Here is an 18,284-nt window from a genome sequence, read left to right on the forward strand (position 1 = left end):
CCAGTGGTTGCTGAGCATCTCGTTAACGTCCCGCTTTTCGTTGAGAACCATTTGCCCTGCGATTGCCGCGGTTTCTTTGCGTCCTTTGCATTTGGTGAAACAACGTCGTCGCAGCCGGGAGGTGAATCATGACTTGGTACGTTTGATCTCGTTGCTTATGGAGAGCTGGAAAAACCCAAATTCTCTTCTAGGTGCCTCCATCTGTCCCCTTCCCACCCAACGCCGTCGTGGCGTGCATGTGGCGATGCTCCCGCCGGACAGGCTCTACCGGGGCTCTGCATCAGCAGAACCAACAGCTCCGGCTGGAAGCACCCGCCCGTAAAAAGCTCTCCCCTCTCTGTTTTGCAGGTATGGTGTGAATATGCGTTGCTTGGCAGCTCGGGTCAACTACAAGACTCTGATCATCATCTGCGCCCTCTTCACCCTGGTGACGGTGCTGCTCTGGAACCGATGCTCCTCCGACAGAGCCGGCCCGTTCCCCCGCAGCCTCGCCGGCCTCGAACGCCGAGCCGCCGCCGCCTCCGAGAGCGACCCGGCCCGGCAGCAGAGCGAGGAGGCATCGCCCCAGGAGCAGCAGAAGGCTCCCCCCGTCGCAGGGAGCTTCAACGCCAACAAAGCCCCGGGGCTGAAGTACGAGGAGATTGACTGTCTGATCAATGACGAGCACACCGTTAAAGGGAGGAGGGAAGGCAACGAGGTCTTCCTGCCGTTCAGCTGGGTAGAGAAATACTTTGAGGTTTATGGGAAAATTGCTCAGTACGATGGTTATGACAGGTTTGAATTCTCTCATAGCTACTCCAAAGTATACACACAGCGAGCACCTTACCACCCCGACGGGGTCTTCATGTCCTTCGAGGGCTACAACGTAGAGGTTCGAGACAGAGTCAAGTGCATAAGTGGCGTTGAAGGTTTGTGTCGAGTATTTTATTTTTCTTTTAATAGTTGAAATGCTTTTTAAAATTTGCTGCCATCATTTGAGATGCAAAGTGGTCTGAATTTTGTCATGATAGTCTCGGTAAAAAAAAAAACTTTGAGAAATCGTGTGCAGTCTCCGCTTCGTGACAAGTTTTCCCATCCTGCATCCTGGGGGTTGGACTAGGTGACATTTAAAAGTCCCTTCCAACCCAAACTGTTCTATGGGTCTGTGGTCTCTGGTTTTACTGATTGCAGCAAACTCCAGAGGTGCCAGGATGCTTCTCTTATAGTACTGCTGTCAGGTTTTGGCATTGGTTTTTACACTTGTCGTATCTGTCAGGGAGCCACAGTTATTTGAAAATCTAAAATTAAATAAAAAAGCTTGGCCCTGCTGTCTGAGGAGGCTTCTGCTTCCTCGCCAGCACAGGTACAGCCCCGTGCTTTGAGCCAAACAGCACTGCCAGCACCTGCGGAATGGCCTGGCCGCTCACGGGCAGCTTAATATTTGGGGTTTTGTCTTCAGGTTTAACAATATCCCGTCTCCTTGCATTGCTGGGGCAGTGCTGGAGACACAGCAGTCGAACCTTCACCGCTGGGCTGCTCCAGAGCAAGCGGGGAGGCTCTCGCTCAGCAGCGTGGGATTAGCTCTTGCCAAAGCTGGAAAGGTGCTGCTGCTGCCCGCAGCAAGGCGAGGAGGTTTTGGGGAGCTGCTGCAGGGTCAAAAAGCTCTCCAGCCATCGAAGCATCCCTGGATAAAATTAATATACGGTAAAACCTTTCCGATTTGCGCTTTTGCTAAACCGTGCAATCGGTAATTAAGACGCGAGGTCTTCCCGCATCTCGGCAAAGATTTGATCGCAGAAAATTCTTGTCAGGTTTCATATTAAAAAATTAATGACTTTATAAAACTATTATGCAATGTGACACTGTGACCCCTCATAAATTAAAGACCAACTTTTACTTAATAAAACACATTAATTTTCATGCATCTCACTGATCGGTGATGCTCTGCTGTGTTGATATGAGCTCTTCTCATGATACGGTCACTGCAGAAAGCTGGCGTGTCATGCAATTAATTTGTCTGTAAAGGATTCGCATGAACAAATGCATAGGGTATATGTCAGTTGTTTGGTTTTTTAAGGTGACTCTCACATCTTTATTACTTTTTTAACTCTCATCCTCGTTACATCTGCCAAGGAAGGGGAACAGGGCTTTGAAACTCGGGGCTCTCCCAGAGGTGCAAATGCATCCTAGTGACTACACATCCACTACGCGTGAGCATTGCCCTGCTCGGGCTTTACATCTGCTGGGAGAGGCTGAGGCTTTTCTTTCTAGTTGCTGATTAAATACAGCTTGTGAATACGAGTAATAGCCACGGGTGCTGCTTTTGTTGTCGAGGGGTGGGCTTGGACCTGGGTCTTGGAGCCCCACCGGTGTTTGTATGAAACGTGGAAGATGTGCGAGATGCCCCTTGCAGCTGGACTCCGCGGTTCTTGTGACGTTTTTCAGCAAAAAGCTGAAATTCAGTAAGACCTAATTGAGAACCCGGACAGATTTGGCAGCCTCTTGCCTTGCCAGACGCGCGCGTGAGGTGCTGCGTGTAGCTGCTCTCTACTTAAACCTCGAGAGACCAGCGAGCTTAATGCTCGACAACGTGGTTATTTATCTATAAACGCTGCTTTTTTGCAGCCTGTGATTTGAGGCCTATCATTGTGGAACGTGGTGCCAGAGCCTGGGTTTTGTAAAGGCAATAGAGTTATTGGCAACCAGCAAAAAGGTCAGAAAAGAGAAATAGTTGTAGTTTGTAGGGAAGGGGTTTTAATATTAAAATATGTTCTCAGATGGTTTTAGGCTCTTGCCTTGCATCATTCCAGCAATATGAGAATCTCTAGGGCTGCACGATGAAAAAAAAATCGTGCTATATTTTCCCCTTCTCTCTTTCTGCAAGGTTAATGTGTTGTTATGTCCTATGACCTGGGGAATTTCATCTTGTCATCTTGTATAAATTTCAAGTAAAGCTCTTCCAGCAGATTTCTTTTTTTGCATCTTTCAGTCTCAATGAATGCACCCTTAACTGAAAATGTTTAGCATTAATAGGCGAGCTGGCTTCCAGGAGTTGAGATAATACATGGTATTTAAATATTTCCCGTGATGGTTTTCTCTTTAGGCAGCAGTAAGCCATCACATCTCCATCTGTAATATTTATTAGTAACACAAAGCACCAGAATATGTATGAAAATGTATCTTTTTACATTTACTTTAAGTAATCTTTTCATTGTACCAGATTTCAGAAGAAATTGGTTTCTGAGCTTGAGGTTGCAAACGGAGGGAAATGGTGCAAAAGCCAATTTGCTTATTTTCATCTTTTTTCTTTTCTTACGTGCGTGCAAAGGTTTACAATACTAAATATCCTTGGTTTCCTGCCAGAGGGTCACAATGATATATTCCCACTTTGGATTCATATTTAGAGGTTGGGAATTTGTTCCAAATAAAATCCAGGACTTCAGGAGAATCCTGTTTTTATCTATATCTTAAGTATGGCGTGTTTGCTGGCCTACGGACGTACGTGTATGAAGAAGTATCCTCCGCACAGTTTGTTGCCGTTTCCCACGCAGCCGGCGAGGCAGTAGGCAGTTTATGGTTGCGAGGGTTTTTCCACCCAAAACTGGAGGCTGCGGCGCCTGGGAGCTGGTGAAGGGCAGGCAGAGGAGAGCCTGGAGCTCGGCAGGGTATGATCTCTGCTAACGATCGTTAACGGAGGGTGGAAGTTTTATATCGAGCACGGCTGTGTGACATTGTCTGAGCTCATACAACGAGTTTTCCCTGTGAAATCCAACCCATCGGGCTGCAGATGGTCTCTGTGATCTTCCTGCCTTGACTCCTCTAAAGAGGTGGTGCTCCAGGGGGTTCTTCTGGTCGGTGCGGACTTTCAAATCTAAAATCACCCTAACCCTAAATGAAGTGTGCTCCCCTGCGAGGCAGCCAGCTTTTGGGACGGGGAGCTGTGTGTGGAGGGTTAATGCCAGGGACGGCTGGGCTGGAGCAGTAGCTCTGAGGACAAGGGACAGCTTTGGGTGGAAGAACTGGGCCGTATTCTGCTGGTATTGCACGGAGAGCGAGGCTGCTTTCCGCAGGCATCACTTCAGACTGCGCTTGTAATGCTCTTAGGGGAGCCGAGGTAATTGGAGCAGATTTGTAGATGCTGGGTAAATTGCTCTTTTAGCATCAAATAACTCTTACCAAAATCTAGTAATAACATATACGCTAAAGTTGCAAAGATTTATGTGGCGTTAAAGGGATTGCGTTAGTTGTAACATCGTTTGGAGCTTTAGTGGTCTCTGGGGTATGGGGGGAAAATCTGTTAGGGCATTTTAAATGTATTTTAAAATAAGCATGATGCTTCAGTAAACAATTAAATGAGAATGTATGGAAGACCGTGATAAGGACTTTGCCACTCAAATCTGCTTAGTTTTGACTCGTCACGGGTCTCAGTGTAAATGGGAGCAATTCGCTCCTCGACCAGGACTTTCCTCAAGGCTCACTAATGGTGAAGCCTAGAAATATCATCTGGCAGAAGTAAAGGAGTGATGGGGCACGGAGGAGGAGCGGGCAGGGCTGCAAACACTGTTTTTTTGAAAATGTGCCAGTAAAATCCTCATGTTCTTCCTCTCTCGTAGGTGTGCCGTTGTCCACGCAGTGGGGACCTCAAGGCTATTTCTACCCCATCCAGATTGCACAGTACGGGTTAAGTCACTACAGTAAAAACCTGACGGAGAAACCACCCCACATCGAGGTGTACGAAACGGCCGAAGAGAAGGACAAAACCAGCAGGTCCGTGGACTGGACGGTGCCGAAAGGCTGTTCTCTGGCCACGGTGTCTGATAAAGCCAAGTTCACTAGCGTCAAACAGTTTGTCGCTCCAGGTGGGTTGTCCTAAATGCGCGGCAGCTAAGCCACGTCCGTTAATTTGCACAGATGGTGTCAGAGGAGCTTTAACTTGCTGGGATTAATGTGTTTTCATTTCTCCTGCGTGACTTCCCATCCTTAAGATCTCGCCTGAGAATGTCATCTCGTTTCTGTACCGCTGGAGTTTTTCTTTTCTTCTGTTTTCTCTCCGTCACTGCTTTTTCAACACTATTTTCATGAAAAAATGGGTGGATGTATGCGTGGAGGGCATTGAGAAGCTACAGTCACGTTTCCTGAGCCTTTCAGCTTCTGTCTCAAAATAGAAGCGGAAAAAAAAAAGGAACCAGTTGTGAAGCCTGGGAAATAGCACTGACGTGTGATAAGCAGATGTTGACAGATGACAGATAAGGTCTATTTTCAGCCTGGAGCAAGCATAGCACGTGCAGCTCTCCGGTTGGACCCGGGATCTCTCTCTTCATTGGGATGCAACTATTTTTGCAAAATTTGAGATCTTATTTCTGGCTAACCCAAGTTGCCTGAAACAAGAGAGCAAGAGGGAGCAGCTGCAGGGGACCCGGGGAGGACGGTGAAGATCTGGGGCTGCATACGGGCGCTCTCCTTCACCTGCAGACGCGCAAGATGCATTTTGTTGCCGTCTCTTCAATTTACCGTGTTCTGTTTCGTACTTAGCAGGGAAATTCATTATTTCATGCAAGAGTTTCCTTTGTGCTAGGACAGGCTCATTAATAAGGATGTAATGTATTTTTCCTCAATCAATAGCCATTAGAATTAACGAGTCCATTACTTAAAAAGACAATGAAGTAATTTTCAGTTGGCACCTTAGGCCCAGGTCTCTAGGGAAAAAATTGTCGAACACTCTTGTGTCTTTGTAGTAGATAAATACGGGGAGAGGAAGGGCTAAAAGATCTGTTATGTATTCACTCCTCATCCTTTATTGATGGCAGAGTAATCTGTGGGGCTTGAAGGCCACGATATGCATCCACTCATCTTAGATGGCCTTAAGTAATGGATTTATAGGCGCTTAAGGCAGTGCAAACAACGGGCAGCCTTTAGTTCTCTCCTTTGCTTCTTAAAACTCTTTTTTTCCCCTTCTGTTATAATTCACTTCGTTATCACACAAGCATTTATTTCCAAGGAACCATAAAACTTACTTGACAGGAATTGCGAGTGGGGTTTTTTAATTAGATTTTTCATAGGAGCAAAACGTTGTGGAACAAAGCGCTCGGTTTCCTCTCCCAAAGCAGATGCTGATCTCCAAAACTCAAAGGAGTGAAGCTTTTACTGTAAAAGGCTGGAAAACATCACATTCAGTCAAAATAATAGGTCCTGTACAATAGCACCTTGCAGCACAAGATGTGGAAACGGTCGTGACGCGAAACGCCGTAGATTAGTCTGGGAGATGGGGAAAGCGGACCATAACTCGCTGGCTGCACGTAGAAACATTTATAGGGCGTTTCACTCATGGAGAAGTAGCAGAAAGGAAACAATTGCCTTGCACGGGAGAATTTTATTCTATAGAAAGCCGTTAATTTAAGATGGCTGTCTTTAAGTGTTTATCATCCCTCTGTGCCTTCGGAGCTACAGGATTTGCACGCAGCCTTACAAACTAATTAGCCCTTTGATCTTCTAGCATCGGTTTGTTGGGGAGGAGTTGATTTTACATTTTAAAGCCTAGCCTGCGAGAGAACACTGGATTTCATTATGTAGCATTGCCTAGGAGCTTTATTTAGTATTTTTTTTAATTAAACTGAGTTTTGCCAATGGAGAGGTTAATAAATACTTTAACACGTTAGCCTTTCTATCTTCTTTCCATTTTTTCCCCATTAAACTAATCATCGCACTGGTTTTTGGAACTGTCAGGTTGGGAAAGAAAAAAGTCACAGAATTAAATATTAGTCCTGAGGGGATCCTAAATACCTGCTTCTCGGCACTTCTGGCTTTTTTTTTTTCCTGAAAGCGGAGCTTTATGCAGAAATGCGACTGCTCAAGCGTTTTTGGTGTCTTTTCTGCCAAGTGAAATTTTCAGTTTGGAACAAAAGGGTGGTTGTCGGCTTATATTTTGAATTATGGCAGAGGAAAATCACGCAACGTCTACATCCTTGCAGCTTGGCTGCTGTGCCCCGTCCCATAGGAAAAGTCCGGCTCTGCCTGTCCTGCCTGCCTCCTGAGCTGCAGGCAGCTGCAGGCAGCAGTAGGACCCTGCCGTTGGTGGCCCTTTCCCTTACCCCAGATCCGGCTGGCGGCCGTCGCGCTCCTCCATCCATCAGGTACCAAAAGCATCCGATAAAGCCATCGATCGAGCCCCTGGCACTTCTGCTCCGCAGCGAAGTGCTGCAGCGTCTTAATGTAAGATGCAAACGAGTTCTCCCCAGTGCTGCGGGAGTCGGCCTTCGCTCACGGATTTACTTTTATCCTTAATTAAATAATATATGATAGTGGGCAGAAAGAATGATGGAATTATTGATGGGCTGCCCTAAAAGCTTTTGGTTCCTGCTTGGTAAGAGGGTTTACCGCTGGAAGCTGTGCTTCGTAGCTTAAACGTTTTGGAGAAATGAGTGCTTTACCGCTGAACAAGGCTTTTTTTGTTTGTTTTGCAGAAAATACCGAGGGGGTGTCTCTGCAGCTTGGGAACACCCGAGATTTTATTATTTCTTTTGATCTCAAATTCATAACGAACGGGAGCGTTTCCGTGGTTCTCGAGACGACGGAGAAGAACCAGCTCTTCACCGTGCACTATGTCTCCAACACCCAGCTCATCGCTTTTAAGGACCGAGACATCTACTACGGCATCGGTCCCAGGACTAGCTGGAGCACCCTCACCAGGGACCTGGTGACCGACCTGCGGAAAGGCGTCGGCCTCTCGAACACGAAAGCCGTGAAGCAGACCAAAATCATGCCCAAGAGAGTGGTGAGGCTGGTAGCAAAAGGTAGAGGCTTCCTCGATAACGTCACCATCTCGGCCACCGCTCACATGGCGGCTTTTTTTGCTGCCAGCAACTGGCTGGTGAGGAACCAGGACGAGAGGGGCGGCTGGCCCATCATGGTGACGAGGAAGCTGGGGGAAGGATTTAAGTCCTTGGACCCGGGCTGGTACTCGGCCATGGCGCAAGGACAGGCCATCTCGACGCTGGTGCGGGCGTACCTGCTGACGAAGGACCACGCGTTCCTCAACTCGGCTCTGCGGGCGACGGCGCCCTACAAGCTGCCGTCGGAGCAGCGCGGGGTGAAAGCCGTCTTCATGAACCGGCACGACTGGTACGAGGAGTACCCAACCTCGCCCAGCTCCTTCGTGCTCAACGGCTTCATGTACTCCTTAATCGGGCTGTATGACTTAAAAGAAACGGCTGGGGAGAAGCTGGGGAAGGAGGCGCGGGTCCTCTACGAGCGGGGCATGGAGTCCCTGAAGGCCATGCTTCCCCTTTACGACACCGGCTCAGGGACCATCTACGACCTTCGGCACTTCATGCTCGGCACCGCTCCCAACCTGGCGCGATGGGACTATCACACCACCCACATCAACCAGCTCCAGCTCCTCAGCACGATAGACGAGTCCCCCATCTTCAAAGAGTTCGTCAAGAGGTGGAAGAGCTACCTGCGAGGCGGCCGGGCAAAGCACAACTAGAGCTTACAACCAAACCCCTCGGTCCTGCTGCCTCGCAGAGGTACAGTTTCAAAGGTTGCATCCTAAATTTTGTAGGGACCGTTTCAAAGAAGTGATCCTTAAAACTGATCTTCTGAAATCATTGCATTCCAGTGTGGAAATATTTGGGTCTGATGGGTGGGATTCGGGAACTTCACCTGTCCTTAGTGCTCCACAGCGAAACTATCTGCACGAAGCAAAACCCCTTTGTGCTCCTGAGTTTGGGGACGTTTTTTGGTTTGCTTTTTTTTTTTTTTTTTTCCTTTTTGCAGGAAAATATTTGCAGAAGCCATACAGGTCTCTCAAGTCCAGCACTTGCCTGAAAAGTTAGTCTGTGGCCTCTTTTAAAATGGAGTTATATGTGTCTATGTTGGAACAGCATAACAGATCATGTGGTGTAACGCCGTAAATGTGTATTTACTTGTAGCCTGGGTAGTGGACAGTGTATCTTTTTAATGGTGGGGTTTTTTTTAATACGGATTCTTTTCTTGGGGTGAAAAATACACTACTTTTTTTTTTTTTTTTCTTCCCAATTCTCTGTATGGAGATCCTTTAGCTGTATGGTTTCTTTACAGACATGTGGACGGAAAACACGCAGACGGCGTGCAGGCTTCGAAGGCACGTCACGTAAGCACAACTCGGTGGGGCTCGCGGAGCTCACAAAGCCTGCAGCCGTGCCACCCCCCTTTTAGAAAGCCAAATTTACCATCGCCCGTCAGGTTTGCTGGTGTCATCTCCTCCCTGGTAGCTGCAGTCGCTTGTCGTGGAGCCCAATGTTTTTCACTGTATTTTTTACGACATCTGAGAGGTTTCTCTAAGCTTTGGTAACTTCATTCTTTGGGAGACTTGTCTTGAATTCCTCAGTGTGATGTGGAGCTCGTTTTGAGTAGCGTGCAGGAAATTAAATTGGAATTAATTAAGGTTTTCCTATGGTGATTTTCATTTTTAACCTGCTTGAGTATATCAAGCATTTTAAAAATTAAAATTACCCCAGAGGCCTTTCCAGCTCCACCTGTGCTTTAATGACAGGTTTCACCTCTGCCTACTGTCTTACTCATCGTGTAAGGGGTCGTTGCATCTCCAGCACTGGCTTCGTGGGTGTGCTTTGTCTTCGTGGCTCTGCCAGGCGAGCAAGGGTACTCGTGCAATAACCGAACACACGTGTCCGAACCCAAACGCTTTCACTGTACTGTGGTAATGCAAAAGAAACCAGGCGGTTTCTTGTTCCTTCTTATCAATCCTTTACACCCACCATAGCCTGCCTTCCCGGCGTGTAGCATCCTGGTTGATCCAGAAGAGTAAAACCAACCGATTGCATCCTTAGATCGGGGGTGTTTAGTTTGGTAGCGGAGCAAATACTGGGTTATCAGCTCTGCTGAGGCATGCTGGTGTTTGCTGTAGGAGTCCCAGACTCGAAAGCTCCCGCCGTATGCCGGCATGGGAAGGACACGTACTACCGTAGCGGTTTTTCCACTGATCCTACTACGTGTTGGACGTGTAGGTGGAGGTTAAGCTTAGGATGTTCATACTGAGGACAAAGTTGATTCAAATCACAAAAAGGCTGGGCACAAGGACAATATGCATCTTGATTTTTTTTTTTTCTTTATTTTTTGATGCTTTTTTTATTTCTTGCAGATATTTGAGACAACTTTGTAATTACTTGATCTTTGCAAACGCGTGCTACGATCATATCGATTAAGAAGTGGATGTCACAGGAGAAATTTCAATACCAAAGGTAGCAGAGGTGAATTTTTTTTTTATGTACATGCGTATACACACACACGCGCGCGCACGCACACACAAAACCCAGAAAAATGTGCTTCCTTTACTGAACGACTGATCCTTACTGCAAACACAGAAACATCTTTCTCCTGCGTGTTTCCTCTTTGGATTTGGAGAATCTAGCGAGATGCTTTGGGTACTGCTCAAGAGATGGTATCGGTGCCTTATGGAGGCCACAATTTCCTCTTTTTTTCATGAATGCCAGTTGCAAAATCGCGGTGTCGCTGATCTTTCCGTGCTGCGTGAGAGTCAGCCCGGCAGCTGTCGGATAGGTGAGCTCAGAAGCGTAGGTTGGCCACGCCAACGCCGTCGGTCCTGTCAGACCACCTTATCCTTAACGCCTCCGTCGCGGTTTTGTTGGCCTTAGCACACGTGTCAATTAAACCAACCACCGTCAGAGGTGGTAGAACCGAAGAGAGCTGGCGTGGGGGTTTCTCCTGTTTTATTTTTTAATTGAGTTGTGCAGTGGAAGAGGATTATTGGACGTCGGTGCCCATAACTTCATCGAATTCACTTAAGTTGGGTTTTGTCTGTTTGTTTTCGGTCTTCAAACTGACAAAGGTCTTAGTCGCTAAGATCTGTTTAATCTTTCTATGAGGCTTTCTGTACATAGACTTCATCGGAAACATAGTGCGCATGGGTATATGCAAACCAGTGACACACAAGCACAACTGTACAAGTGTGGCAGTGCTGTTTTTCTCGGCCATTGTGCAAGACATTCACTGAAAGCTGCTATTTTCATTCACCTTGTAATTGTACTTTATTTTTTCTACTTTTTTTTTTTTTTACATGTGGGATATACACCATGTGTTAAATATGCAATAAATTGTTTACAGGATGCTCTTGTAAAGGGTAGTCCTTTGTAAAGCTGTACAGACTTTGCAGTTTAAGCACAATGTGCACACGTTAGTTTTATATACAGCGAGACATGACTTTTTGCAGAGGGAAAGGTTCTACTATGTTTATATACAAAGTAAACGGATCAACGTTTGTGCTTAATGTAAAGCTGCTTTATAAAACTGTAAAATAAATTTTTTTATCTTAAGACAAACGTGGGGCATTTGCATTATTTCAGTGGGTAACTTCTGCCCTACGTGTGGTTGCAGATGAGCTCTGATGAGCAGTCGTCTTAGTGGTTCTGAGTTGTCTCCTTTTAGGGAATTCCAGAAGGTTTTTATTCTAAGTAAGGTGGAAAATGTTCTTTCTTCAGCGGTTAGGAGTTTGCCAATTTGGGATAAGGACCACGGGTGTACATTCTCTGTCCGCTCAAGTGAAGTTCACGCAGCATGTTGCCGATGTGAGTTATTTCTGCTGAATGCATCTTATTTTGAGTTCATATAATTTTTGTTAAATAATGATTTTAACTAACTGGGCGCTAAAAAAATACCCTAACGAAGACAACGGGCAGTCTGCTGAGGTTGCTTGTAATGTGCAAGAAATGCACCACGCTCTTAACTCTTGTTTTCAGCTAAAAACGCACAAGTCCTATCAAAATTCCCGCCCAACATTGGGATTGAGGCCACCTCTGCCTTAGCCACTCCAGGCCCGAGGTGACGCTTCCCCCCTTGGTGCAGAAGTGCCGTTAAGTCGGAGCCGACTTTTCCCGACTGAGGGAAAGCCGGTGCCTCCTGCTGCCGCCGGGATGCCGCGTTTGACTCCGTCCTGAATCATTTTGCGTGACTGAAACGTGTAGAGCAAACCTTCGGCAGCCGGGCAGAGCTGCAGGACTGCCTCCCAACTGCTTGGGTGAAAATATTGATTTTCATTACTTAGCAGTTTGTTAAAAACGTAGGAATTGAAAATAGAAGTGGATTTAAATATGTTGTCTTGGTGATGAATTTGAATGTTTGCTGCTCAGTTTGTGGTGAAAGGAGATACATTTACCATCTGCCTGGAATGACTGATAGCTCCCATGTATGCGTTGCGCTTCTTGAATGTTAAATATCCGCTTCTATACTTTACTAATCTCTTCCAAAAACGGCAGGAGCTATTTAAATGCCAAGCGCTCGGCGTTTCAGCCTATTAAACAAGGTGGAGTTCTGCAATGGCGAAGTGCAAATGTTGAGAGACATCCTGGCGCTCGCTGGCTTGAATCTTTAGGACAGTAAATATTTTAAGAGCTCATCTTCTTGAATTTGTAGCTCTAAGCAACTCGCCGAGTAGCTCTCGTTGGGTTGAACTGAAGCCGAACAGGACGGAGCACCTTGTGCCATGGTCATCACCACTAACGAGCAGAGGGGTTCTGCTCCGGCTCCCGTGGCTGCGATGGGAGTCTGTCCGTCTGCACCCGCCGGGACAGACAGATCCTGTGCATCTCCTGCCAGCTGCCAGGAAAAGCCGCATCCATGGGGCAGAGGAGTTACTGCTCCTTTCGAGGCGTCGCCAGGCCTGTGGCGCGGGGAGTTGGTGGATCCTCGTGCTGTGAGTACGCCAACAGCACTTTATTTCTCAATGCACTTGGGTGGCCGCAGACAACCTGCTGCTGGGGGCCGGCTGTCGCTCTCCCTGAGGAGGCGGTGTGAAATATTTGATGGCTAATTACAGCAAGGTCAGGCTTCTGGGGCGAAGTGTGGGTAGGAACGAGAGCATTGGCCCGGCCTCAAGCCCTTGAGGTTCTGCTCTCGCCCTCGGCGTGTGCAGATGCTGGTACCAGGTCCTGCTCTTCGTGGTGGTGAAGGTGAGGTGTCTCTCTGGTGGGTTTTTTTTTGTTTTTCTAGATTAGTGTAGATTAACAGTACTCGTTAGTGGGAAAATGCTCCACTGTACAGCCCCCCTTCTGCACCATCCCGCTGTGGCTCCATCCCTCCCTCCATCCCTCACCCCCTGTGCCTCCTGGCCCCTTCTACCAGCAGAAATGCTGCTCTAAAGAGCTTTCCCCCTTTATAAGCCCAGCCTGATTGCCTTCCTGAGCTTAGGCGATGCCATCCTCTCAAGGCACTCCCTTCTAAATGGATTCGTTGTGGTTTTGTGGCTTTCTGTCACCCCGAGGAAATACGAGAGACGGCGCTGATGGAGGGAGCGGCTTCCCCGCGCAGCAGGGCTCCAGCGAAGGAGGCGGCAGCTTCTTCACCTGCGCTGGGAGACAGAGATGGCGCACGGACGCGTTTCCTGCGCCCAGGAGCAAAACCTCGGCCGAAGCTTTCTGGTTGTGAAAAGAGGCTTTGAGGGCGCTCGGGAAGAAGCTCGCTGTGCTCCGCTGAGGATGCTGCGAGGGCGCGGGGCGGCGTGGGCGCAGGCACGCCTGTGCTCGGGGCTGGCTGCGTCCCGCGGCGGTGCCCTGTGGGACCCGGCTCTGCTCCCAGCCCACCCGGAGGGACCCTGCGGGCGCTGGCCCCGGGCCGCTGGTTTCCTCCCTTCCCTGCTCTTTTCCAGGTGGGATATCAAACCGCCCTTTGCACGGTGCCCTCTAAGGCACCGAATCAGCCAGGGCCCCCGGGCACCGAGCACCTCCTGGCACCGAGCAGCACCTTCAGCCGCTCGTGTGCAGGAAGCACCTACAAAGACTTGTTTCTGCAAAGCCCGTTACTGGGAGGGGAAAAACAAAAATCCAAATGGCATCGCTTGGGTGGGGAATACTAACCCATTAATTTGATCATAAAGAAGCCTTTTTATTAAAATCCCGTCTTTATCCCAAACGCTCGCAGGGCTTGGCTGGATCTTATTAAACGCTCCGATATTTCACTGTAGCTTTTTGTTTTCCCTGGGCCTTGTTTGAACAATCAAATGTCAGCAGAAGCAGCTGGTGGTAAATGCCATTTCCCTCTGCCCAGGGGCCGCGGGACGGGCTGCTGGGTGCTTAACCGAGAGCTGAGCTGCTTAGAGGGAATTAAATATTAATACTGGGTATTGCTGTCTTTAATGCACTGGGAGCAGCTTGTGCGGAGCGGGGCCGTATCCAGCTGTGCCCGCGGGTGCCAGGGGCAGGCAGGGCAGCGCGTGGAGCTCCGGGAGCGATGGTGAGGAGGGTGCCAGCGATGGCGAGGAAGGGCCGGGGGTGATTTTCCCTGGTGCTCCAGCGAGGGTTTGGCTCCCGCTTCCCTCCCCGCTGGTTTTCCAGAGCCGCTCTCCTCCCTCTGCCCTCCGCTCCCTGCAGCATCCCCGCTCCCGGCTGGGGCTGCCATATCCCCACCTCCTCCAAAAACCGAACAGTAACGTCCGTGCTGGCACATTCCTCCATCTCACCCGCCCTGTAAGCAGAACGTGCCAGCCTATTCATTTTGTAGTTAAAGATATTAATTAAGGGAGGCCGGAGCCAGAGGCTGGGAGATGGAGGGTCCGGAGGGTGGTGGTCTCCGAAGGCGTTAAGAGGCTGCAGTGGGGCTCGTCCTCTGCTCGCACAACGGGTGCTAACAGTGCTGATGGAGCTGCTGATGACGTTAAGTTTTTCTTTATTTTGGATGAATTTAAATTTTTCTAAAGTTTTGGGCTGTTTGGTTTATTTTCTGCGTGCTGGCGCAGCACCGTTCCTGGATCAACCCCATCCCATAGCAAAGCCCCCGCTGGCCCTGGCCCCGCTCTCCCTGCCCGCTGCAGACGCGGGTGAGGCAGGGATCCTGCTCGGCTTGCGAGCGCCCCTGCTTTTAGCCGTCCTGCCCTCTTACTGCCAATGATTTTTGTAAAGCCTTTGGCAGCACGTGGCGGTAAGGCCCTCCGAAGCAGGGGGCCGTGGGGTGCGTTGCAGCCCCTGTGCCAGCCCCGGGTCACCTACGGACATTTTGCAATTCTGCAAGTCGGGCACATCCTGAGCTCGGCTCCGCTTTGCTTTAAACTAGCACAAGGTCTGGAACAACCGATTGTCTCCATTTAGAATAGCTCCAGAACTAACTTTATAGACAACTAACTCCCTTTTATGGGGAAACACCAACTCGGACCAGCAGAATAAACCGTTGCGTTTGTATTCTGCAGTTGTCACCTTGTGAATTGTTCCCTGTCGGTATTTGCACTGGGGCCGTGCCCAGCGGCGGCGGCCGGGGCTGCAGCAACGCCTGCTGCAAAGACGCCGCTGCCGAAGTGCCGGCAGCGCAGGCAGAGGTCCCAGCGGGAGCCCTCGTCCTCCGTGGGCACCGGCGCGGGCCGAGCCGCTCCCTGCCTGGTGCTCGGGCACAGCAGGATCAGGCCCCGCAGGGCTGCGGGACCTGGACGTGCCGGGTCGGCCCCCGGCCGGGTTTGCGCTGAAGAGGCGGCGGTTGCGGCAGACCATGAATAACACGGTGAAGAATTAAATGTGTGTAATTAAACATGCGGGCTTGGGGTAAATTAAGTATTAACCAGTTCTCCCTTTGCTCCTTCCCTTAGCGGCTCTGCTGCGATGCTGCGGGGTTCGGAGGCCGCCTGGGGAGCCCCGCGGCTGGAGCCCCGGCGAGGAGGCGGCGGCGGCTGCGCCGCTCTGGGTAACCTGCCCGGGAGGGAAGGGATGAGCCGGGCTGCCTCCCTGAGGTCCCCTTTGCGAGGAGGACGGGGGACCGGGCTCCCTCTGGCCACGGTGGCCCCCCCAGGAGCTGGCACAGGGGCTCGGCACCAGCCAGCGGACCCGCTGGTGTGCTGGGCACCGTTGGCCCCGTCGCCCAGGGTGGTGGGGCCCGATGGGGCCACGCACCGGGCTTCGGGCAGGGGAAGGGCGAGAGATCCCAGAGGTTCCCGGCTCTGTGGAGAACCATGTGCTGAGCCCGACCCTCAGCTCCTGATGGCCGTGGGGCCAGGGGTGCTCCTCGGTCCTCCCGTGCGATGGCTTCCACACGCTTGGATGTTCTGGGGTGAGGGACCCCTCCCGTGCTTGGTCTTCACCTCTCTCAAATTTTGGGAAAGTCCGCGCTCAGACTCTCCAGGTAATTTAAATAAAAAACCAGCAGAAGCTATACTGGCTGGGAGCACATTGCCATCAACCCCACGGGTGTCAGACCCGGGCGGCGGGAGCGCAGTCCGTGCACAGCCACGCAAGGGCCGGGCTCTGCCCGCCCCGGCTGCTGCGAGCTGCCTGGAAAGCTGGGCTCAGCCTAAAAGCTGGGCTCAGCCTCCGGGGCTGGGGCTGCGCGGGTGCTCTCCCCCAGGCTGGCAGGGCTTTACGGGCAGCTCCGGGTGCGACGCTGGACCCCGCGGTTCCCACTGAGTCATTTTTTTGAGGGTGGATGTTTGTCCGTGGTTCAGCAAACAGAGGCCACGTTCTGGGGTGTGGCCAGCTGGGAAAAGTCACCTTTACGCCCCTGCTGCCCAGTTATACATCAAACAAAAACCAGAGAGTGATTAAAACCAGTGTGCGCTGTGCTGGTGAGTGCGCGGGCGCAGCCTGAACCCGGGAGCTGTGACCGTGGCTGGGACGAGCGCTGGCACCTGCGGCACGGCCTCTGCGCCGGTCCCACCAGCATCCCCTGCCCCTCGGGGGGTGGCTGTCCCCAGGCTGTCCCCAGGCTGCCAGGGGCTGTGGGGGGGTGGGCGCATCTGCACGGGGGGTGCAGGGGCACATCTGGGGGGTGCATGCCCAGGAGGTGGATGTGCACATCTGCAGGGGTGGCTGTGCACAGCTGGGGTGGCTGGGCACATCTGGGATAGCTGTGCAGATCTGGGGTGGCTGTGCACATCTGGGTGGCTGTGCACATCTGGGGTGGGTGTGCACATCTGGGTGGCTGTGCGCAGCTGGGGTGGCTGGGCACATCTGGGGTGGACGTGCAGATCTGGGGTGGACGTGCACATCTGGGGTGGCTGTGCACATCTGGGGTGGATGTGCAGATCTGGGGTGGACGTGCACATCTGGGGTGGCTGTGCACATCTGGGGTGGGTGTGCGCATCTGGGTGGCTGTGCGCAGCTGGGGTGGGTGTGCACAGCTGGGGTGGCTGGGCACATCTGGGGTGGTGTGCACATCTGGGGTGGGTGTGCACATCTGGGGTGGACGTGCACATCTAGGGTGGCCGTGCACAGCTGGTTGGCTGTGCGCAGCTGGGGTGGCCGTGCACAGCTGGGTGGCTGTGCACAGCTGGGTGGGTGTGCACAGCTGGGTGGCTGTGCACAGCTGGGTGGCTGTGCCCATCTGCCCGGGGCTGTGTCTGCGCGCAGCCGGGGGACGGACGACGGGCAGGGTGCGCGTGTGGCCAGGACGCGCGCTGCTCCAGGGCTGGTGGCAAAGCAGCGGCGGAGCCAGCGCTGTCCCTGTCCCCAAGCCATGCGATGTCTCTGCTGGCGCTGCTCAGCCCCCAGTTCCCAGCTCACCCAGTTCTCCATTAACGACAGGTCAGGGCAGCAGGATCTGGCCAACGCTCAAATATCTATTTTTCATTTTTCATCCTCTCCAGCTTTTAACGCCCTCGGTAAAAGCGCGGGGAGCTGGGCTGTGGCGGCGGCTGTGAACCTCGCTGTAGGCTGGAGCCGAGCTCGATGCTGCTGGGGTGGATCCTGGGCAGCCCTCGGCAAACGCGTGCCGGCGGCGAGGCTCGGGGAAGGCAGTCGGGATGCTGACCCCGCGGCTCCGGCTCCCCCGTTAGAGCTGCCCGGGCATTTGCACCGATGCAGGGCTGGATGCGCCACTCGCGCGTTATCCCCATGGGATTTGGGGCTGCACAGACCTTCACCGAAGGCTTTGTGCCATGCCGGCAAGGCCTTTCCCCAGAGCACAGCGCCCTGGGAGGCTGCTGAGCCGGGCAGCCGGGAGCTTTCCCACCTCAAGTGCCTTTTCCCAGTGCTTTAACCCCAGGAGCAAGAGCCAGCAGAAACTCTCGGCTGGTTTGCGCTCGCTGCTGCTTTCCAGCCCCCCGGGATGTCCTCCTCACAGGGTTGTGTTTCAGCTCGGTTCCTATTTTGCTGCAAAAACGGTAGCTGGGGTTCAGCCGCTCAGTGTTGGGAAGTTTCCACTGGTTTGAAGCTCGTCGCACCAGCAGCTCGGGAGGCACCGCGGGGCCGGCACAGCTTTTGCAAGCGCTGAAAACACCGGTTCGGAAACACGAGGTTTCCCAGGCTGCTCGTACGCGGGCACGGCGCTGGGAAGAAAGTCCTGCCTGGGGCTGGGGATCCTGCCCAAAGCGGGGTCAAAGT

The 18,284-nt window shown here is 51.6% G+C and overlaps 1 protein-coding gene across 1 annotated transcript; it reads left to right on the forward strand.

Moving 5' to 3' along the window:
• The first annotated feature begins 352 nt into the window (after positions 1-352).
• On the forward strand, positions 353-8,661 carry GLCE (glucuronic acid epimerase). The gene is made up of 3 exons (XM_082321468.1): positions 353-908; positions 4,593-4,838; positions 7,440-8,661. The coding sequence occupies exons 1-3, from the start codon at positions 362-364 to the stop codon at positions 8,462-8,464; spliced, it is 1,818 nt and encodes a 605-aa protein (XP_082177594.1). The 5' UTR covers positions 353-361; the 3' UTR covers positions 8,465-8,661.
• Positions 8,662-18,284: the final 9,623 nt, after the last annotated feature.

The sequence above is a fragment of the Platalea leucorodia genome (genome assembly GCF_965183815.1).
Source record: "Platalea leucorodia genome assembly, chromosome: 9".
NCBI classification, from domain to species: Eukaryota; Metazoa; Chordata; class Aves; order Pelecaniformes; family Threskiornithidae; genus Platalea; species Platalea leucorodia.